This window comes from Macaca fascicularis, chromosome 11 (genome assembly GCF_037993035.2).
Source record: "Macaca fascicularis isolate 582-1 chromosome 11, T2T-MFA8v1.1".
NCBI classification, from domain to species: Eukaryota; Metazoa; Chordata; class Mammalia; order Primates; family Cercopithecidae; genus Macaca; species Macaca fascicularis.
Genome location: NC_088385.1, coordinates 1,068,616 through 1,092,403, shown reverse-complemented (window position 1 = coordinate 1,092,403; position 23,788 = coordinate 1,068,616). Strand labels below are relative to the sequence as shown.

Below are 23,788 nucleotides of genomic sequence, written 5' to 3'. Positions count from 1 at the left end.
AACACACCAAGCTCATTCTTCTTTAAAAGCGTTTGCAATTATTATTTACCCTGCCCTAACTGTTCTTCCTTCAGACCCTCTTGTAGTTCCTCCCCAACCCTCAATTTAGTTTCAGTTTGCCTTCTGTGACTACCATGACATTGCTAAGTAATATGCCTCTGCCCGCTCTGGTCATTCTCTGTTGTGCTGCCCTATTTTCAGAGCACTTGACACTAACTGAAACATTTTATTCGTGTGTTCACTGTCTGGTCACCTGCATTAGAATGTATGTTCTCTGGGCTGGGCACGGTGGCTCTCGCCTGTAATGCCAGCACTTTGGGAGGCTGAGGCGAGTGGATCATGAGGTCAGAAGATTGAGACCATCCTGGCTAACACGGTGAAACCTCGTCTCTACTGAAAATACAAAAAATTAGGCGGGCGTGGTGGCGGACACCTGTAGTCCCAGCTACTCGGGAGGCTGAGGCAGGAGAATGGCCTGAACCCGGGAGGCAGAGCTTGCAGTGAGTTGAGATCGTGCCACTGCACTCCAGCCTGGGAGACAGAGCGAGACTCCGTCTCAAAAAAAATAAAAAAAGTATGTTCTCTGAAGACAAGGACTTTTTATGTCTTTTTTAATACTGTGTGCCTGGAAAAGTGCCTGCATCTAAATCAGCAGTCATTGAATATTTATTGAATGAATCAACTATATTTAAAAGTAGGAGTACAGCTAGAAGTAATTACACAAAAGCATATTTATTTAACTATCATATCTGAATATTTGGTGTTATGATGGTGAGATTATAAGAGTCTAGAATTGATAGTGTGCCTTGACTATGTCTAGTTCATACTCTTCTGTATCTTTTAAATTTGTTTTTCGAATTTTTGTTTCTTTTGACCTTTTCAGAATCTGCTAGATGATGTGGAAGAGTTTCATGAACGTGCTCAGGAGGCCATGATGGATGAAACCCCAGATTCTTCCAAACTCCAAATGTTGATAGATATGGGCTCTAGTCTGTATGTGGAACTCCCTGAATTACCACGACTGAAGCAAGAGCTGCAACAGGCTCGGTGGTTGGACGAAGTAAGACTGACCTTATCAGATCCACAGCAAGTCACTTTGGATGTCATGAAGAAACTGATAGACTCTGGGGTAGGGTTGGCACCCCACCATGCTGTGGAGAAAGCAATGGCTGAACTACAGGAGCTCCTTACAGTCTCTGAACGATGGGAAGAAAAGGCTAAGGTCTGCCTACAGGCAAGGTGAACACATTTTGGTGACTGTTGCCTCTTTAATGACTAAGTCAGAAGGTAGAATGGGAAGAAGGAGCTTAAAAGGCTTATTTCATTAAATGGCTTGTTTTTTTTTTTTTTTTTTTTTTTTTGCCTTTAGGATTTTAATGTGTAAGTAGCATTAGTTAAGTTGTGTAGGTGGGAAAGGCATTTCCTGATGATCCGGGGCCTGAAGGAAACGGGGAGATTCTCCTCTCTCCCTGCTTTGGCAGGCAGCTCCTGGAGAGGTGCAGGTCGGTGGCAGTGGGTACAGGCAAGCTGGAGAGTTTCTTGCTGGGCAGGAATGCCCACAGTCCACACCTTCTTCACCCCTCAGAGCACCTCATTGTGTCTGGACCCACAAATGGAGTGGCAGTGCTAGGGAGTGGGTTCTCCTGTGTCTGGTTCCAACAACTGGTTTATTGTGATGACATTAAATATTTAATTAAATGTTTTGTGCCTTCCCTGGCCAATTGCTAAGTTATCAAATGGGGCTACATGTAGACAGTTTCAAATATGTGCAAACTATTGTGCAGAGTACTTTGTTAGGTACTTGTGGTTATACAAAGTCGTGTTTTGTTTAGAGCCTATACTTAGTGATATTATAGTTAGGAAGTAAGAAGTATAAAGCCCATTGTAGTATGTTATTAATGTTAACCGAAAGGTATGGAAAAATGTTACAGGGATTCAGAGGGGGAGGATCATGGTGAGCTTGGGTGGTCAATAGAGAAGCTTCAGAGAAAAATAAGAACTAGGTAGAGCCTTGAGGAATGAGTAGGATTGAAGTGGAAGGAAGGTAAGAGAAATGTCAGAAACTGAGTTTAAGGAATATTTAGGGTGTGTTCAAGTGACAGAAAATAAGTGGGTTTCCCTGGAGTGGAGGATTTATGCTGAAAAGTATTGGGAGATGAGAATCAGGCAGGAGGAGAATGTTGAGTGGCTGTATTAGCATCAGCACCCCATTGGACTTAATTAATGAGATTTAAATAAAGTGTTTATATCTGACTGTATGTCAGCAAATTTGGGTGATAATTAATGGTGGTGTTCTTTGTGAAAGCATTTCTCTAGCAGCTAAGATTAATATTTATATAATTTCTCTTGTGAGGATGAGGAAACTGAGGTGCATAGAGCGATCACGTAGTTACTGAGTGACACAACTGAAATTTAAAGCATCTTCCACTTGATTTCAATATCTCTGTGTACTTACCTACTTTGCCAGCCACTTAACTTTGGATGCATTTTGATGAGAAAATCTTCAGGTGATTTAATGAGCACAGCTCTGAGAAGCCTCTATGTGCACTGGGTATTTTGCTATCCAGATGACGTGCAGAATACGTACTAAAATGTATTCATTGCTTTTCCTATTTGAACTCTTCATATTACTCAGTGTCTTCAGATTAATGACAGTTCCAGGAGGTGGGAACATATTAAGTGGACAAAGCTAAATAACTTTGGAATGTAAAACTATGATTTTGATAACACCTGATACAACTGGTAGTAGGCTACCAAATGAAATTTTGTTGGTAATAATAGTTAAACACTTTGTTTTCCCAGTCTCCTATATTTAGTCAGTCACCAGGTCCTGATGATTTTGTCTCCAAAATGTCTTTCATATCTCTCTTTCAAATTCATTGTCACTGACCTGGTTGTAGTCCTCTTATATTTTACCTTGATATCTGAGTTTGGTAAGTATTGATGGAGAACCTACTCCATGCCAGGTACTATTTCTAAATGCTGTGTAGACAGTAGTGAACAAGACACACAAAGATCTCTGCTTTCATGGAGCTACCGTTCTAGTAGAGAGAGAGAGAGAGATGAATGAATTCCAAATAATTAGTGTCATGAAAAAAGTAAAACTGGTAAAGAAATAGAGGATTCTGTGGTTGGTGGAAATAGTGGGAGTTAGACTCTTTTCTAATTTCTGTCAGAATTATCTTTCTGAAACACATCCTTAATCTTCTTGATCTCTTAGTATTGGTTGTTAACTACTTACCATTATTTTCTTGAGATTCTTTCTTTGCCTTTGGCCTTCTCTCTACATCTAAAATAATGGTTTTCCTCGAGATTCTGGCATAGATACCTTTCTTTTCTCACTCTGTACAGTCTCTCTGGAAATTTAATTTCTTGGCTCCGTTTGCCTTCTTTATACTGAGTAACTCCTAAATCTTCATTTATAATATAGATTTCTTTCATAAATATCATCTGCCTGTTAGATAATTCCAGGGGATGTCTCACAGATACCTGAAATTCCCTGTATCCAAAATTGGACTCATTAATGTCTTCCCATATCCGCCTCCTTTGTTTCTGTCTTCTTTAAATGATACCACCTTTCACTCATTTGAACGGCAGGTACTTTGGTTTAGCTTTGACTCCTCCCTTCTTCTTTATCCTCAAACTCAGTTGTGCTGATTATATTTCCCCAGTGCTTCTCACTTTCATTCTTTTTTTTTTTTAAGTCTGCACATGGATTTATGTTATACTCATTCTTTTTCAAATCCCCTCCCCACCTTTTTTGAGACAGAGACTTGCTTTGTTGCCCAGGCTGGGGTGTGCAGTGGTGCCATTTTGGCTCATGGCAACCTCCACTGCCCAAGGCTCAATCTATTCTCATGCCTCAGCCTCCCGAGTAGCTGGGATTATAGGTGCGTGCCCACCATGCCCAGCTAATTTTTTAATTTTTTGTAGAGACGGGGTTTCGCCATGTTGGCCAGGCTTGTCTCGAGCTCCTGACCTCAAGCAATCCGCCCGCCCCGGCCTCCCACAGTGCTGGGATTACAGGCTTGAGCCACTGTGCCCAGCCTTTTACCCTCACGCTTGAAGGACTTTTTTGCATTAGGTGTAAAATTACTGGTTGACAGTTATTTTGTCTTAGTACTTTGGATATATCATTCTGTCTGCTGTTTTGAAAAGAATCTTGTAGGATTATTCCTTCTTTTTCTCTCATTCCACTCAGGCTGCTGTCATAGCTAGCCTAGATCACAGCAGCAGGTTCTGTCTGGCCTTACCCCTCTCTGATTCGTTCTCTCTACTGCCACTAGTGCTTTGTTAACACACAGGTGTCACTTTCACTCCCTTACTGAAATCCTTCTCTAGTTTTCTGTTGCCCTCAGGATGAAGTCCAAATTCTCTAACCTGATTTATAAGGCCATCTGTCATCTAGCCTCTTGCTTAATTATATATCTAGTCTTATCTCTTGCCATTCTTCTCTTGTATCCTGTGTTCCAAACATTGTGATTTTCTTCCCAGTTCCTCAAACATCTACGTTCTTTCTCTGCATCTTTGTGCATGTGTATTTTATTCTCCTGTAGAGCACTCTTATTTTCAGCCCATCTCCTGTGGTGTACCACTGCCAACCCTACCCTGCCCCTGGCCCCAGCTTTCCTGATTAAGCCTTATTCAGAAAGGATGAGAAAGCTTAGACATCACTTTTGGGAAGTCTTCTTTACCCACCAGGTCGATTAGGTTCTCCTCCTATGTATTCCAATAGCACCTTTACTTTCATTTATCATTACAGTTCTCACAGTGCATCATAAACTCCTTATTAATAATCTTCATAAAATTAAAAAGCTTCATGAGGCTGGGCACAGTGGCTCACATCTGTAATCCCAGCATTTTGGGAGGCCGAGGAGGGTGGATTGCTTGAGCCCAGAAGTTCGAGACCAACCTGGCCAACATGGTGAAACCCTGTCTCCACTAAAAATACAAAAAATTAGCTGGGCAAGGTGGCTCATGCCTGTAGTCCCAGCTGCTTGGGAGGCTGAGGCATGATAATCGTTTGAACCTAGGAGGCAGAGGTTGTAGTGAGCTGAGATTGCGCCATTGCACTTCAGCCTGGGTGACAGCGAGACTCAAAAAATAAGTAAAGGTTTCATGAGGCAAGGACTGTCATTCTTGCTCATGAGCAGTTTCCAGTACCTAGAACGGTGCCTAACACACAGTAGGATTCGTGGATGATGAACGATTTCCACCTCAGCAGCTTCCCGTTGCTTTACCTGATGAAGTCCATGGTTCTCAGGACTCCGCATTTCTCTTCCTGCCAAATTCCCTCTTCCCGTCCCACTCTTTTCCACCCGTTCCCTGCCTCCAGTTCTCCACATCACCCCCTAATTGCAAGCTGAACTATGAGCTGCTTTTTCAATGTTTTTCCATGCCTTTGTTCATTGTGTTTCTGGTTTCCTTAACTTCTTTAACTTTTCGTTTTGACAGAATCATACTAATGTAAGGCCTACTTCAAAGCCTTTCTCAGCTTTCTGGGGCAGAATTAATCACTGCCTCCTATAACAGTGAGTTTATAGTAATTTGGTTTTAGTTCCCCGTAGAAGCATAATTCTTATCTTGTATTGCGATTCGTTGAGGATAAGGTCTATGCTTTATTCATCTTTGTGTAACTAATGTTAATGAATGTGGTTTAAGTAAATGTACCTTGTCAACATTAATGGATTTCTAGTCTCTTGTTTTCTACATTGCTATCAAATATGCATCTCTGACAATTTCAGTTACTGTAGAGAAGTAGAATAGAGGTAGTCTAGTATAGTGAAAGGATCATGGATCTGACCCTCATTCTGAATCAGTATTTCAGATGTGTCGTTTATTATGCTAAATGACTGAGGAAAATAACTTCTCTTTGAGTTAAAGTTTTCTTATCCTTAGCCAGGCGTGGTGGCAGGCGCCTGTTGTCCCAGCTACTCGGGAGGCTGAGGCAGGAGAATGGGGGGAACCCAGGAGGCGGAGCTTGCAGTGAGCCGAGATCCTGCCACTGCACTCTGCACTCCAGCCTGGGCGACAGAGCGAGACTGCATCTCAAAAAAAAAAAAAAAGTTTTCTTATCCATAAAAAATTTATGTTTTATTTTATTGTAAACTTATGTTTATACATTTTCTTATCTATAAGATGGAAAAGAAAGATACTAGCTGCTTTGCCTCCCTTACAGGATTGTGGTAAGAATTCAGTGAAATCATGTAAATGAAAGTTATCTAAACATTCTGAAATATTATTTAAATGTTGATTTCTCATGCATCCTACTCTGTTTTATTGTTCTTTTAGACCACGGCACAGTGTGGCAAGTTTAGAAAGCATTGTGAATGAAGCCAAGAACATTCCAGCCTTTCTACCCAATGTGTTGTCCTTGAAAGAAGCCTTACAAAAGGCTCGAGAATGGACAGCTAAAGTGGAAGCTATTCAGGTAAGAAGGCTTTTGGATTATCCCACCTATCAGGTAACGCCTGTTTCACGGATTAATCTTTTTTTTTTTTTTTTTTTTTTTGAGACAGAGTCTCTCTCTCTCACCCAGGCTGGAGTGCAGTGGCACCATCTTGGCTCACTGCAGCCTCCACCTCCCAGGTTCAAGCAATTCTCCCACCTCAGCCTCCCGAGTAGCTGGGACTGCAGGCGCCCGCCACCACGCCCGGCTAATTTTTTGTAATTTTTAGTAGAGACGGGGTTTCACCGTGTTAGCCAGGATGGTCTCGATCTCCTGACCTCGTGATCCGCCCGCCTCGGCCTCCCAAAGTGCTGGGATTACAGGCGTGAGCCACCGCGCCTGGCCTAATCTTTTAAACTATTAATTCTTTAGAATAGAATAATCTTAATTCAAATGATCCCTAACTTAGATCGACTTGTGACTTTTTGACTTTTTGATGGTGCGAAAGTGATATGCACTGAGTAGAAAGTGTGTTTCGAATTTTGAATTTTGAACTTTTGCCAGGCTAGCAATGTGTGGTGTGACACTCTCTCACGATGCTGGGCAGCAGCATTGAGCCACAGCTCCCAGTCAGTCATGCCGATGTAAGGGTTCTGAGCACCTTTAAGGTAGGGTAGGCTAAGCTGTGTTTGGTATGTTAATTTTATTAAATGCATTTTCAACTTACGATGGGGACATAACCCTGTCGTAAGTTGAGGAGCATCTGTAAAATAATTCTAGTACAGTTCACTTACTCTTTTGTCTGATTTTATAATTTAGAATAATTATTACCTACTTAAATATTGCTTGTTTTTATTGACTCCCTGCTATGAAAGATGATGGAATTAGTTATTTAACTCTTTAGCAATAGGGAATTTGTTACCTACTGTATTCTTCAAATTTTTTTCCATGTGCATGAATTACTTTTAAAATTAGAGGCAGAAAAAGAAAATGAAATTAACATTTACTGAACACCACAATGAATTGCTTTTAAAATTAGAGGCAGAAAAAGAAAATGAAATTAACATTTACTGAGCACCACAATGAATTACTTTTAAAATTAGAGGCAGAAAAAGAAAATGAAACTAAGTGTACTGAGCACCACAGCACTCTTGCTACTATTCTAGGTATTTGGGAGCAGGCATGTAAGGGAAGGGTGTAAAAATAGGACTTACAGTATAAAATAGGGTATAAAACTAGAGTCTTCCAAATACATATTTTCTAGTTGGAGAGACATATTTTACACATCTGTAATTTAAAACAGAATGAGGTAAGTGCTAGATAGAGAAAAAAGTATACTTGAATCATAAAAACCGTTAAGCAACACTTAACTGTTAAATATATAAACACTCTTAATTATAGAACTGTACTCAAACAGAAAACCAACTTCCACTAAACTGCTGCCCCCAAAAGGAACATATTCTGGGTGTCAAGTTCTATTTTTTGCTTTTCGAGACAGAGTCTCGTTGTGTCGCTCAGGCTGGAGTGCAGTGGTGGTGCGATCTTGGCTCACTGCAACCTCTGCCTCCTGGGTTCAAGCAATTCTCCTGCCCCAGCTTCTCAAGTAGCTGGGATTACAGGCACGCGCCACCAGGCCCAGCTAATTTTTGTATTTTTAGTAGAGATGGGGTTTCACCATGTTGGCCAGGCTGGTCTTGAACTCCTCACCTCAGGTGATCTGCCTGCCTTGGCCTCCCAAAGTGCTGGGATTACAGGTGTGAGCCACCGTTCCTGGCCTGGGTGTCAAGTTCTAATGACTTCTCTTTTACTTTCTTTTCTGTTGAGTTTTTCTGGGACCTGCTTAGCTGCCAGTGTTTCGTTTCTGTTTTTTTGAATTATTTCTGTTTTTATCCAGACAGCTTCTATGTTTGGTGAGTCTTTGACCTGGCTCAGGCAGTAGTTGTTGTCTTCAAATGTCTGAGAATCTTTAATTGGCTGTTTTATTTATAATTGAAGGACTAGGTCAACAAGTGTAGGTAGCTGTCATGTGTTTCCTCTGTAATTTCAAAGGGCTGTCTCTCTACCAGGCTCTTCCCTTCAGTGGGAATACTGACTTGTAGGCTCTAAGTAAGTGGACAGGTTTTGTTATTTGGCAGACTTTTCTTTAGGCTGCGTGGCCTGGGAGCAGCGTATGTCTAGGCCTAGCCAGAAGGTGTTCTCTAGTCAAATGGCTATAATTGGGCACGAGAAAGAATAATAGTAAATATCATATCTTGATGTGAGCTTGTTTTCTATTCCATTTAGTTATCTGGTCCTATCTTGGTATTGTAGTAGTTTAATTATATCATTTTAATATCTTGTAGGACTAGAGCCACTTCCTTACCCCCTTTAAAAATGCATAGGTTTTTTCTTTTTTTTTTTGAGACAGAGTCTCATTCTGATGCCCAGGCTGGATCTCAGCTCACTGCAACCTCCTCCTCCTGGGTTCAAGCTATTCTTGTGCCTCAGCTTCCCAAGTAGCTGGGATTACAGGTGTGCACCACTGTGCCTGGTAATTTTTGTATTTTTAGTAGAGAAAAGGTTTTGCCATGTTGACCAGGTTGGTCTTGAACTCCTGGCCTCAAGTGGTCCACCTGCCTCAGCCTCCCAAAGTGCTGGGATTACAGGCATGAGCCACTCCACTCAGCCAAAAAGTCATAGGCTTCTTGCCTATTTATTTTTCTCCATGGTTCAGTGTATCTTTCAAAATGAGTTTATAGGCAAATGTATCTGTTGATATTTGGGGAATATCCTTATATTGGAATACAGTATAGATGTTCTGTAAACAATAATGATTTCATTACATGGAAAGTTGAAACATTGTGAACTTGGAAGGAAAATATTTATTCTTATTTCTGTTTGTGTAACTTAAAATGGAGGTGGTTACCAGAATTGAAATACTGCTTTTAGTTGTTGGAAAAATTGTGAAAGACTTTGAAATTGGCAAAAAGATATCTAGGTATCCTTTCAGTGGAATATTGGATGTTGTCTAGTGAACTCTCCAGGATTATCTGATTCTAGGGGTGTGTGCCTTAGATTTTCTTTGGCCAGCCTATTTTACACCTGTCAGTTGTTTAGAAAGAAAAGGATAGCAATGCAAATGAGGTATGTCCATAGAAAGGCAGTGAAATTTGTATGGAATGGTATAGTTGATTTTCACATTGTAGAAAAAGATGATTCAGTTTTCCTCTATATTAAGCATATATTTCTATCTATTAGTAAATGCGTTTTCTGATTCCTGTTTATTTATTTATTTATCTATTTTTGAGACAGAATCTCACTGGGTTGCCCAGGCTGGAGTGCAGTGACACGATCTCAGCTCACTGCAACCTCCGCCTCCCGTGTTCAAGCAATTCTCTTGCCTCAACCTCTTGAGTAGCTGGGATTACAGGCATGCGCCACCACGCCTGGCTAATTTTTGTATTTTTAGTAGAGACAGAGTTTCACCATGTTGGCCAGGCTGGTCTCGAGCTCCTGACCTCAGGTGATCTGCCTGTCTCAGCCTCCCAAAGTGCTGAGATTACAAGTGTGAGCCACCACGCCTGGCCTGCTAATGCATTTATATATGCCCGTGCTTTAGACTGTCCTTTGAACTGGTTTTTATGTCTGCTGATTCTCTCATTAATTAGTAAATAAAATCATTGATGACATGTTCATTAAAAAAATAATTTACACAAACTTTAAAAAATAGGACATTGGAAGTTATATGAATTCAAGAGATGGAATTCCATGCAAAGAATAGTATTTAATAAAAGAACTAACACTAAACTTTGTAAGGTCTTTCAACAGTATATTGCCAGACCCCATAAGAGAACTCAAATTGTGAGAATCGACTTTGGTTTTTCAGAGTGGCAGCAACTACGCTTATTTGGAACAGCTTGAGAGCTTGTCTGCGAAAGGACGCCCTATCCCTGTGCGCCTTGAAGCACTGCCGCAAGTGGAATCTCAGGTGGCAGCAGCACGGGCATGGAGAGAACGGACTGGGCGGACCTTTCTTAAGAAGAATTCTAGCCATACGTTGTTACAGGTACTTGAACTTCAACACTCTCATGAACTTCAGGACTCTCATAAGCCGCTGGTAATTTCAGTGGTAATAGTATTGGTGAGGGTTGTTTTCAGTGTATCTGATTACCGTTATACAAGTGATTCTTACTGGGTGATAGTTTTCAGTGTATCTGATTACCATTATATGAGTGATTCTTACTAGGTGGTATCAGATGGCGACTTACTGGGCGGTATCAGATGGCGACTTACTGGGTGACATCAGATGGCGACTTACTGGGCGGTATCAGATGGCGACTTACTGGGCGGTATCAGATGGCGGCGGTATCAGATGGCGACTTACTGGGTGACATCAGATGGCGGCGGTATCAGATGGTGACTTACTGGGTGACATCAGATGGCGACTTACTGGGTGACATCAGATGGCGACTTACTGGGTGGTATCAGATGGTGACTTACTGGGTGACATCAGATGTGACTTACTGGGTGACATCAGATGGCGACTTACTGGGTGGATCACATGGCGACTTACTGGGTGACATCAGATGGCGACTTACTGGGTGACATCAGATGGCGACTTACTGGGTGGTATCAGATGGCGACTTACTGGGTGACATCAGATGGCGACTTACTGGGTGACATCAGATGGCGACTTACTGGGTGGTATCACATGTGACTTACTGGGTGGTATCACATGTGACTTACTGGGTGGTATCACATGGCGACTTACTGGGTGACATCAGATGGCGACTTACTGGGTGGTATCAGATGGCGACTTACTGGGTGGTATCAGATGGCGACTTACTGGGTGACATCAGATGGCGACTTACTGGGTGGTATCAGATGGCGACTTACTGGGTGACATCAGATGGCGACTTACTGGGTGACATCAGATGGCGACTTACTGGGTGACATCACATGGCGACTTACTGGGTGGTATCACATGGCGACTTACTGGGTGACATCAGATGGCGACTTACTGGGTGACATCAGATGGTGACTTACTGGGTGGTATCAGATGGCGACTTACTGGGTGGTATCAGATGGTGACTTACTGGGTGACATCAGATGGCGACTTACTGGGTGGTATCAGATGGTGACTTACTGGGTGGTATCAGATGTGACTTACTGGGTGGTATCAGATGTGACTTGAAATCTGGAGCCTTGGGCAGATTCATTTCCAGTTAATCTTGTGCTGTCCCTAGAAAAAGCAGTTGGCCTTGGCTTGTTATTGGACACTAGTCATTGAAATAGTTTTGTTTTGTTTTGTTTTGTTTTTTTGAGACAGAGTCTTGCCCTGTTGCCCAGACTGGAGTGCAGTGGTGCGATCTCAGCCCACTGCAGCTGTCGCCTCCTGGGCTCAAGTGATCCTTTCACGTCACCCTCCCAAGTGTCTGGGACTACAGGCGTGCACCACCATGCCTGGCTAATTTTTTGTATTTTTGGTGGAGATGATGTTTCGTCATGTTGCTTGGGCTGGTCTCGAACTCCTTTGAGCTCAAGTGATCCGCCCTCCTCAGTCTCCCAAAGTGCTAGGATTACAGGTGTGAACCACCACGTCCAGCCGATCGTTGAATGATCTTTTTTCTCCGAAGCACAAATTTGTATACTCATCGTCCCTTTGATCTTGAGAAGTTGAACGTCGTACTTAAGAGCAAAGGCTTTGGAATAAGGTCCTTTCAGGTTTGAGAATGGACTCCTTAATTGCTAACCCTGTGTCCTTGGGCAAGTTATTTCCTTTCTGAGCCTCAGTTTCTCTTGTTTATAAAACGTAGATACTAATACCTACTACATAGGGTTGTTGTGAGGAATGAATTAGATCAATGTGTATAAAGTCCTTAAGAAAGTGCCTCGGACACGGTTGAATGGTCAATAAATGGTTCCTTTATTATTTTCACTTCTAAGATTTTTTAAAAACCAGAGTTTATAATGGTGGTTTTACTTTTGTAGGTGCTGAGCCCCCGGACTGACATTGGTGTATATGGGAGTAGCAAAAATAGGAGGAAAAAAGTAAAAGAACTGATAGAAAAAGAAAAAGAAAAGGATCTGGACCTCGAGCCTCTGAGTGATCTGGAGGAGGGATTGGAGGAAACCAGAGATACAGCTGTGGTGGTAAGACGTTACCGAGCGTCTTGAGTTTGCTTGGTGAATACACAATTCTGTAAAGATGTTAGCAGACTCACAGTTTTTATGTTTTTAACTTTTTATTTTCATATACTTTGGCTTTACGATTATACATATTTCACATTAAAAGTAAATACTTATAATCAAGATATACAAAAAGTTTAGTATTCTGCTCTTTTCCCACAATTGTCTGTTCCATACCTCTGTTCTTTACTGTTGTTTTAATGGTCGTCTACTGTTCCATCAAGTTGTCCATAGTCTGCTGAGTACAGTAAGTCCTCACTTAACATTATCAATAGCTTCTTGCACTGCAACTCTAGGTGAAGCAATGTATAATGAACCCAGTTTTACTACAGGCTGATACAAACAAGAGTTAAGTTCCTTATTTTTTAACCAGCATATTTCTGGTCACAAAAACATCATCAGATTTTTAAAATAAAGACCCCAAACACTTCTGATATTAAACACTGAGAAAATTCGAGCTAAACATACATTTAAGAAAGAGTAATAAAAACTAGATAATTATCCAATTTTTGGTAAGTTAGTGAGTGACATTGGCATTGTCCAGGAATTGATTTTTTGTCATCAATGTTATAATGAAATTACACTGAACATAAAGATGTTATTTGAGGACCTGCTGTAGTTTTCTAATTTTGAACATTTTGCCTGTTACTAAGTTTCTTATTGTAAGTAATAAAATGAACTTCTTTGTATAGCCTTTTCCTTCTTTTAAATTTCCTAGACTTGACTCTTAGGAATGTAATTACTGGGTTAGAATTTAATATAAACATTTTATGACTCTTATTACTATGTGTTTTTTAAAAGAATTATACCAGGCTACAGATTTCCATCTCTTAATGAGTGTTAAAATATTTGTAGTTGATGAGAATTATGCTTTTTTGGAGGATAGGAAGAATGTGTTAAGATTACTAGGATCCTGAGGAAATAGAAAATAAATACGAATCTGGGCAATAAAAGTAAGGAATTGCATATGATACAGCTCTTTCTGCCTACAAATGATTCTGTTTTGAAGCCAATGAAAATGATTTCTGATTAGAGAGCCTGCGTAACAAGTCAATCTTGCTAGACAAGTAGGACTGGAAATTATTTCAAAATTGTTTCAAAGCTGCCAGTAGTTCAAGAAGAAAATGCACTGACAGTATTGATAATTAAATTTGTTTGCCTTTATTTACTTTGTTAAATTGAGTTTCATAAAACTGTTGTTACAATTGATCAAGTTTTGTTACTCTACTTACACATGAAGAGGCCTTCTAGAGAGAAATAAATTAATGTGTATAGGACTTGCCCCAGGGAATGAATTACGAGGGGATGGGAAACTAATACTTCATTGAGTGTTTTTCTTGTGCAAGGTACCAGGTTAGGCACTTTCATATGTTACCTTATTTAATCTGTGAAACAGCAAAATAACGGTTGATAGTATCCTCATTTTTCAGAAAATGGAGGTTCGGAAACTTGTGCCCCATATTAACAGTCTAAAAGTGCAAGAGCCAGGCTTTGTACCCAGGTTGCTTGATTTCAAGGCATGCCATCTTTGTACTGCGCCCTACAAAAGAGACCAAAGTACTGCACTGATGTACATGATCAAATGTGATAGCACTTTGCCCGTTTCACAGATGAGGAATGTTTGCATGGAAACTGCCAGGGGCCCCAAATTTTAGGAAACTGTTTATAACTGATAGCTTGGAGAAAGATCCCACGGTCTTGAGAATTTGGTAGTTTGGGGGTATATTGCAGTGACTCTTCAATTAAATGTGTTTCTTGTACAGGTAGCAGTTTTCAAAGAACGGGAGCAAAAAGAGATTGAAGCCATGCATTCTCTCAGAGCAGCCAACCTAGCCAAGATGGCAATGGTGGACCGCATAGAAGAAGTAAAATTTTGCATTTGCCGCAAGACAGCCAGTGGGTTTATGCTACAGTGTGAACTCTGCAAGGACTGGTTCCATAACAGCTGTGTTCCTCTTCCTAAATCAAGTTCCCAAAAGAAAGGATCCAACTGGCAAGCTAAAGAAGTAAAATTCCTTTGCCCTCTTTGTATGCGGTCTCGAAGGCCCAGGCTAGAGACTATTCTGTCACTCCTGGTGTCCCTTCAGAAGTTGCCCGTACGGTTGCCTGAAGGAGAGGCCTTGCAGTGTTTGACAGAACGTGCTATGAGTTGGCAGGATAGAGCACGGCAGGCTCTAGCCACAGATGAACTCTCCTCTGCCCTGGCCAAACTGTCGGTGTTGAGCCAGCGTATGGTGGAACAGGCAGCTCGAGAGAAAACGGAAAAGATCATCAGTGCGGAACTCCAAAAAGCAGCTGCCAATCCAGACTTACAGGCAAGTTTAGGATTTACATTCTTTTTCTATTTCATGGGATATGTCAGTGTATAAATAGTAAATCGAGTCTGTCTTATCAATTGATTAGGAAAATAACAGTAACTTGTCAGCAATTATCCATTGCATTCTCATTCAACATATACTATAATACTTTTTTTTGGATGCCTACTTAGTGAACTATTCCTGGGAATGTCATTCAGGTGGACTTTGGCATCATCATCAAATAATTTGATTTCTACTAACTGTTGAAGAACTCTGTTAGCCACTTTGCTTATTCGTTACATTTTGGTGATCTTAGGCACACATTAATTCCCCTGCTGGTCTCTCATGTCTTGCTGTTCATCTTGGAATTCTTTGTTGTTTAGGGACACTTACCTAGTTTCCAGCAGTCTGCTTTTAATCGGGTGGTGAGCAGTGTGTCCTCTTCTCCTCGACAAACAATGGACTATGATGACGAAGAAACAGACTCTGATGAAGACATTCGAGAGACGTATGGTTACGACATGAAGGTAGTTACACGGACAGGCTGTGTGGGTACATACCTGATCATTGGGTTTGTTTAAAAAAAAAAAAAGCAGCTATTGAACAGTGATGTTTGAGGCCTGAAAGTGAAAGAGAAAACTAGTCATTTATCTCTTCTGAGGTTTTAGTCATAGCATTTTTTCAAAACTCAAAAAATTACAGGTTGCTGAAATAATTTTTTTTTTTTGAGATGGAGTCTCCCTCTGTCGGCCAGGCTGGAATGCAGTGGCGTGATCTCTGTTCACTGCAACCTCTGCCTTCTGGGTTTAAGTAATTCTTGTTGCTCAGCCTCCCAAGTTGCTGGGATTACAGGCGCATGCCACCATGCCTGGCTAATTTTTGTATTTTTAGTAGAGATGGGGTTTCATCATGTTGGCCAGGCTGGTCTTGAACTCCTGACCTGAAGTGATCCGCCCGCCTCGGCCTCCCAAAGTGCTGGGATTACAGGTGTGAGCCACCGCGCCAGACCTGAAACAATTTTAAAAAAATAGAATTTAAAAATCTGTATATGTTTTTCTCATCTTATAGTCCCTTATGGCTTAGAGGAACTAGAAAAACAATGCATTAAATTATGTAAAGCTTTCATGGCCAATTTCAGTTTTTCACATTTTTTTCTTTGAGTTAAAGTCTGTATACAGTTAAGTTTTAAGAATTCCATTCTAGGCTTGGTGTGGTGGCTCATGCCTATAAACTTGACACTTTAGGGGAGACTAAGGTGGGAGGATCACTTGAGTCCGGGAGTTTGAGACCAGCCTGTGCAACATAGCGAGACCCCCCGATCTCTACAAAAAAATACAAAAGTTAGTTGGGTGTGGTAGCATGCACCTGTAGTCCCAGCTGCTTGGGACGCTGAAGTGGGAGGATTGCTTTGATCCTAGGAGGTCAAGGCTGCAGTGAGCTGTGATTGTACCACTGCCCTCCAGCCTGGGTAGCGCAACAAAACCTTGCCTCAAAAAAAAAATTCCATTCCAGCTAGGCTGTGAGTCTTTTGCTCTGCTTTCTTGTCTGGATGGTGCCAGATAGAAAGTAATATTCAGAGATGGGTAATATAATACTTAGGCCCAGGTTAGAATTTGCTGAGTTCCAGTTGCAGATACAACAAATTATTTACCATCAATGTGACTGTTTTGGTAATGACACCTTACTGGTGGTGAAGAGAAGGTTTTGACAAGTTTGTTTTGTGTTGGATCCAGTTGGCTTTTCGGTCACCCTTTTTGTCAGGTGCGAGTCCTTTGCTTTTTAACCTAGTAATCACGTGATTAGTCAGAGACCCTGCCAGATTACAGTCAATCCATTGGTGTGTTTTATATGAGTCTTAGCTGCTTTGTTTAGAATCTATTCTTGTAACCTGGGAATTCCTACTCTGATACAAAAGGCTGCTTCCTAAGAACAAGGGGAGATTCTGTCCCTACCCCTTCACTGTCTTTTGTCTTTTCAGCTTGCAGATCAGCTTGGTACTGCTCATTAACCTCATCAGCATTAAAACTGCTAGGGTGTAAAATTAAAACCATCCATCATAGACGCTCGTAGATTCTTCCACTGGGAAATGTTTTTTCTCAAGATAAAAATGGATCCAAGTGACTTGGGAATTTTCAGTTATGTGACTTAAAGACTTGAGAACAGTAGAAACTTGAATTAGCCTATTCAGATAATCTTCTTAAGCACGTTGTTATCCGGAAGTTAATGACTGTCTCTGTTTACGAAGTGGTATATAGGGTGACTAGGAGCAGCTGAAAAGGAACGCAACCCATGCCACGTATAATTCGCCTTTTCCTTGAATACTGGAATCACCTGTTCACCCTGCTTAGAGGCCTTTGATATTTTTGGTGGTTGCTTTCTAGCACATTAAGTATCAGCCCCTCCTCTAGATTTCCTTAACATGATGGGCTTTGCTTGAAAGCAGACTGGTAACCTATGAAAACATCACAAGTATTGATGATTTTCAGGACTAGGGATCACAACTGCAGTTTGATACGGTTGGATGGAGTCATCTTTTTTTGGAGGAAATTATATGAGAATCTTAGCTTACTGTCTGTTTGGTAGTAGGTATTGGCAGGGTAGAAAAATAAGATTATGGATTTTCTAGTGTTAGTAATGTATTTGACAGCTGAGAAGAGAAGAATGGTGGCAAGACGCACGGTAATTCAAGTTCAAATTTACTTTGCCGTCAGATGCTCTGCCACGGAGCTATACCCTGCCAATTTACTTTGATGTTGATATCTTTGAATGAAAAAAAAAAGCCTGTACTGTTGAGCATTTTCCCGCAGAGCAAGTGATAATTGTATAATAAAACTTTTATTTGCCAGTTTATTTGCATTTGGCTGGTGGTTTTTTCTTTGTTTGATGTTCTCTGTTGTGACCATAAATTCATACTTAAAATACTTTGAACATAGTATTCTTGCTTGAGGAGGAGCCCCCTCTTGGTTTAGAAAGAGGAGTAGGTAATTATTTAGTAAAATAAAATCAGTCATTTTATCGTAGTTACCATCCAGAAAATCGTTGCTTACAAGGTACATATTGAATGACGCAAAGTCTGCCCTGCATCTTTTGGGATTGTGTCTGTGTAGGTGAGCTTGTGGATACAGATTTCAAGGAGAATGATCTGAGACCTAATCAGAGCTCACTTAACACTCCAAGGACTTTAAGTGCGACAGTGAGATTAATGAGCAGTACCAAGCTGATCTGCAAGCTGAACTTATTTTTCCCCTCATCACTGTTACAATGAAATGAAAACAACTTTATTGAAGGACCTGCTACTGTACTTCCTTTTGCTTAAAGTCAGTTTCCAAGAACCTACTGATGACGTTACATGAAGACTTACTGTAATCTGTATATTGTCAGTCAGACATATACTTATGTTAAGTAAGAGCAATTGGTAAGATTCTAGGTTTGAAAACCTCTAGAGAGGATTAAATGGTTTGTGTCCTTAAGCTGTCACATCTAAATTTGTCTTCCCCTCCTTAGCTTGTTGGTATAGGAGTTATTATAGGTTGTAGACTATAGAAGGTGGATTACTTAACCATAATTTTTTTTTATTATACTTTAAGTTCTGGGGTATATGTGCAGAACATACAGGTTTGTTTCATAGGTATACATGTGCCATGGTGGTTTCCTGCACCCACCAACTCGTCATCTACATTAGGTATTTCTCCTAATGCTATGCCTCCCCTAGCCCTCCACCCCCGGACAGGCCCTGGTGTGTGATGTTCCCCTCCCTGTGTCCATATGTTCTTGTTGTTCAACCCCCACTTATGAGTGAGAACATGCAGTGTTAGGTTTTCTGTTCTTGTGTTAATTTGCTGAGAATGATGGTTTCCAGCTTCATGTCTCTGCACAGGACATGAACTCATCCTTTTTTATGGCTACATAGTATTCCATGGTATATATGTGCCACATTTTCTTCATTCTGTCATTGACGGGCATTTGGGCTGGTTCCAAGTCTTTGCTGTTGTGAACAGTGCTGTAGTAAACATACGTGTGCATGTGTCTTTATTGTAGAATGATTTATAATCCTTTGGGTATATATCCAGTAATGGGATTGCTGGGTCAAATGGTAATTCTAGTTCTAGATCCTTGAGGAATCGCCACACTGTCTTCCACAATGGTTGAACCAATTTACACTCCCACCAACAGTGTAAAAGTGTTCCTGTTTCTCCACATCCTCTCCAGCACCTGTTGTTTCCTGACTTTTTAATGATCGCCATTTTAACTGGTGTGAGATGGTATCTCATTGTGGTTTTGATTTGCAATTCTCTAGTGACCAGTGATGATGAGCATTTTTTCGTATGTTTGTTGGCTGCATAAATGTCTTCTTTTGAGAAGTGTCTGTTCATATCCTTTGCCCACTTTTTGATGGGGTTGTTTTATTCTTGTAAATTTGTTTAAGTTCTTTGTAGATTCTGGATATTAGCCCTTTGTCAGATGGATAGATTGCAAAATTTTTCTCCCATTCTGTAGGTTGCCTGTTCACTCTGCTGATAGTTTCTTTTGCTGTGCAGAAACTCTTTAGTTTAATTAGATCTGATTTGACTATTTTGTCTTTTGTTGCCATTGCTTTTGGTGTTTTAGTCATGAAGTCTTTGCCCATGCCTATGTCCTGGATGGTGTTGCCTAGGTTTTCTTCTAGGGTTTTTATGGTTTTAGGTCTTACCTTTCAGTCTTTAATCCATCTTGAGTTAATTTTTGCATAAGGTATAAGGAAGGGATCCAGTTTCAGCTTTCTGCATATGGCTAGCCAGTTTTCCCAACACCATTTATTAAATAGGGAATCCTTCCCCATTTCTTGTTTTTGTCAGGTTTGTCAAAGATCAGATGGTTATAGATGTGTGGTGGTATTTCTGAGGCCTCTGTTCTGTTCTATTGGTCTATATATCTGTTTTGGTACCAGTACCATGCTGTTTTTGTTACTGCAGCCTTGTTGTATAGTTTGAAGTTAGGTAGCGTGATGCCTCCAGCCTTGTTCTTTTTGTTTAGGATTGCCTTGGTTATGCGGGCTCTTTTTTGGTTCCATATGAAATTTAAAGTAGTTTTTTCCAGTTCTGTGAAGACAGTCAGTGGTAGCTTGATAAGGGATAGCATTGAATCTGTAAATTACTTTGGGCAGTATGGCCATTTTCACAATATTGATTCTTCCTATCCATGAGCATGGAATGTTTTTCCATTTGTTTGTGTTCTCTCATTTCCTTAAGCAGTGGTTTGTAGTTCTCCTTGAAGAAGTCCTTCACATCCCTTGTAAGTTGTATTCCTAGGTATGTTATTCTTTTTGTAGCAGTTGTGAATGGGAGTTCACTCATGATTTGACTCTCTGTTTGTCTATTGTTGGTGTATAGGAATGCTTGTGATTTTTGCACATTGATTTTGTATCCTGAGATGTTGCGGAAGTTGCTTATCAGCTTACGGAGATTTTGGGCTGAGACGATGGGGTTTTCTAAATATACAATCATGTCATCTGCAAACAGAGACAATTTGACTTCCTCTGTTCCTATTTGAATACCCTTTATTTCTTTCTCCTGCCTGATTGCCCTGGCCAGAACTTTCAATACTATGTTGAATAGGAGTGGTGAGAGAGGGCATCCTTGTCTCGTGCTGGTTTTCAAAGGGAGTGCTTCCAGTTTTTGCCCATTCAGTATGATATTGGCTGTGGGTTTGTAAATAGCTCTTATTATTTTGAGATACATTCCATCAGTACCTAGTTTATTGAGAGTTTTTAGCATGACAGGCTGTTGAATTTTGCTGAAGGCCTTTTCTGCATCTAGTGAGATAATAATGTGGTTTTTGTCATTGGTTCTGTTTATATGATGGATTACGTTTATGATTTGAGTATGTTGAACCAGCCTTGCATCCTAGGGATGAAGCCGACTTGATCATTGGTGGATAAGCTTTTTGATGTGCTGCTGGATTCAGTTTGCCAGTATTGAGAATTTTCACATCGATGTTCATGAGGGATATTGGCCTGAAATTCTCTTTTTTTGTTGTGTCTCTGCCAGGTTTTGTTATCAGGATGATGCTGGCCTCATAAAATGAGTTAGGGAGGATTCCCTGTTTTTCTATTGTTTGGAATAATTTCAGAAGGAATGGTAGCAGCTCCTCCTTGTACCTCTGGTAGAATTCAGCTGTGAATCTGTCTGGTCCTGGACTTTTTTTGGTTGGTAGTCTATTAATTACTGCCTCAATTTCAGAACTTGATTGGTCTGTTCAGCGATTCGACTTCTTCCTGGTGTAGTCTTGGGAGGCTGTATGTGTCCGGGAATTTATCCGTTTCTTCTAGATTTTCTAGTTTATTTGTGTAGATGTGTTTATAGTATTCTCTGATGGTAGTTTGTATTTCTGCGGGATTGATGGTGATATCCCCTTTATCATTTTTTATTGCATCTATTTGATTCTTCTCTCCTTTCTTTATTAGTCTTGCTAGCGGTCTATCTATTTTGTTGATCTTTTCAAAAAAAACCAGTTCCTGGATTCATTGATGTTTTTAAAGGGTTTTTCATGTCTCTCTCTCCTTCAGTTCTGCTCTGATCTTAGTTATTTCTTGTCTTCTGCTAGCTTTTGAATTTGTTTGCTCTTGCTTCTGTAGTTCTTTTAATTGTGATGTTAGGATGTCAATTTTGGATCTTTCCTGTTTTCTCTTGTGGGCATTTAGTGCTGTAAATTTCCGTCTACACACTGCTTTAAATGTGTCCCAGAGATTCTGGTATGTTGTGTCTTTGTTCTCATTGGTTTCAAAGAACATCTTTATTTCTGCCTTCATTTCATTATTTACCCAGTAGTCATTCAGGAGCAGGTTGTTAACTTTCCATGTAATTGTGAGGTTTTGAGTGAGTTTCTTAATCCTGAGTTCTACTTTGATTGCACTGTGGTCTGAGAGACTGTTTGTTATTATTTCTGTTCTTTTGCATTTTCTGAGGGGTGTTTTACTTCTAATTATGTGGTCAGTTTTAGAATAAGTGTGATGTGCTGCTGAGAAGAATGTATATTCTGTTGGTTTGGGGTGGAGAGTTCTGTAGCTGTCTGTTAGTTCTGCTTGGTCCAGAGCTGAGTTGAAGTCCTGGATATCTGTGTTAATTTTCTGTCTCATTGATAGGTGTAATATTGACAATGGGGTGTTAAAGTCTCCCACTATTATTATTGTGTGGGAGTCTAAGTGTCTTTGTAGGTCTCTAAGGACTTACTTTATGAATCTGGGTGCTCCTGTATTGGGTGCGTATACATTTAGAATAGTTAGGTCTTCTTGTTAAATTGATCCCTTTACCATTATGTAATGCCCTTCTTTGTCTCTTTTGATCTCTGTTGGTTTAAAGTCTGTTTTATCAGAGACTAGGACTGCAATCCCTGCTTTTTTTTGCTTTCTATTTGCTTGGTAGATCTTCCTCCATCTGTTTATTTTGAGCCTGTGTGTGTCTTTGCAGTGAGATGGGTCTCCTGAATACAGCACACTGATGGGTCTTGACTCTATCCAATTTGCTAGTCTGTGCCTTTTAATTGGGGCATTTAGCCCATTTACATTTAAGGTTAATATTGTTTTGTGTGAATTTGATCCTGTCATTATGATGCTAGTTGGTTATTTTGCCCGTTAGTGGATGCAGTTTCTTCATAGCGTCGATGGTCTTTACAATTTGGTATGTTTTTCTCAGTGGCTGGTACCAGTTGTTCCTTTCCATGTTTAGTGCTTCCTTCAGGAGCTCTTGAAAGGCAGGCATGGTGGTGACAAAATCTCTCAGCACTTGCTTGTCTGTAAAGGATTTTATTTCTCCTTCATTTATGAAGCTTAGTTTGACTGGATATGAAATTCTGGATTGAAAATTCTTTTCTTTAAGAATGTTGAATATTGGCCCCACTCTCTTCTGGCTTGTAGCGTTTCCACGGAGAGATCCGCTGTTAGTCTGATGGGCTTGCCTTTCTCTCTGGCTGCCCTAAACGTTTTTTCCTTCATTTCAACGTTGTTGAATCTGACAATTACATTTCTTGGGTTTGCTCTTTTCGAGGAGTTTCTTTGTGGTGGTCTCTGTATTTCCTGAATTGGAATGTTGGCCCGCCTTGCTAGGTTGGGGAAGTTTTCCTGGATAATATCCTGAAGAGCGTTTTCCAACTTGGTTCCATTCTCCCTGTCACTTTCAGGTGCACCAATCAAATGTAGATTTGGTGTTTTCACATATTCCCATATTTCTTGGAGGCTTTGTTTGTTTCTTTTCACTGTTTTTTCTTTGATCTTGTCTTCTTACTTTGTTTCATTGAGTTGATCTTCAATCTCTGATATCCTTTCTTCTGCGTGATCAATTCAGCTGTTGATTCTTGTGTATGTTTCACGAAGTTCTCGCGCTGTGTTTTTCAGCTCCATCATGTCATTTATGTTCTCTATACTGGTTATTCTAGTTAACAATTCCTCTAACCTTTTCTCAAGGTTCTTAGCTTCCTTGCATTGGTTAGAACATGCTCCTTTAGCTCGGAGGAGTTTGTTATTACCCACCTTCGGAGGCCTACTTCTGTCAGTTCGTCAAACTCATTCACCGTTCAGTTTTGTTCCTTTGTTGGCGAGGAGATTTGATCCTTTGGAGGAGAAGAGGTGTTCTGGTTTTTGGAATTTTCAGCCTTTTTGTGCTAGTTTCTCCCCATCTGCGTGGATTTATCTACCTTTGGTCCTTGATTTTGGTGACTTTCGGGTAGGGTCTCTGAGTGGACGTCCTTTTTGTTGATGTTGATACTGTTTCTTTCTGTTTGTTAGTTTTCCTTCAAATAGTCAGGCCCCTCTGCTGCAGGTCTGCTGGAGTTTGGTGGAGGTCCCCTCCAGACCGTCTGCCTCGGTATCACCAGAAGAGGCTGCAGAACAGCAGAGACTGCTGCTTGTTCCTTCCTCTGGAAGCTTTGTCCCAGAGGGGTACCGGCCAGAAGCCAGCCAGAG

At 40.6% G+C, this 23,788-nt stretch overlaps 1 protein-coding gene across 2 annotated transcripts in view; it reads left to right on the top strand.

Moving 5' to 3' along the window:
* KDM5A (lysine demethylase 5A) overlaps nt 1-23,788 on the top strand; it is a 94,303-nt gene that overhangs the window by 54,810 nt on the left and 15,705 nt on the right. For both annotated transcript variants that reach the window (XM_005569714.5, XM_074006003.1), the window contains exons 19-24: nt 884-1,239; nt 6,292-6,430; nt 10,254-10,433; nt 12,359-12,520; nt 14,320-14,871; nt 15,237-15,380. In XM_005569714.5, coding sequence (XP_005569771.3) covers nt 884-1,239; nt 6,292-6,430; nt 10,254-10,433; nt 12,359-12,520; nt 14,320-14,871; nt 15,237-15,380 — 1,533 coding nt within the window. The remainder of the gene's footprint in view (nt 1-883; nt 1,240-6,291; nt 6,431-10,253; nt 10,434-12,358; nt 12,521-14,319; nt 14,872-15,236; nt 15,381-23,788) is intronic.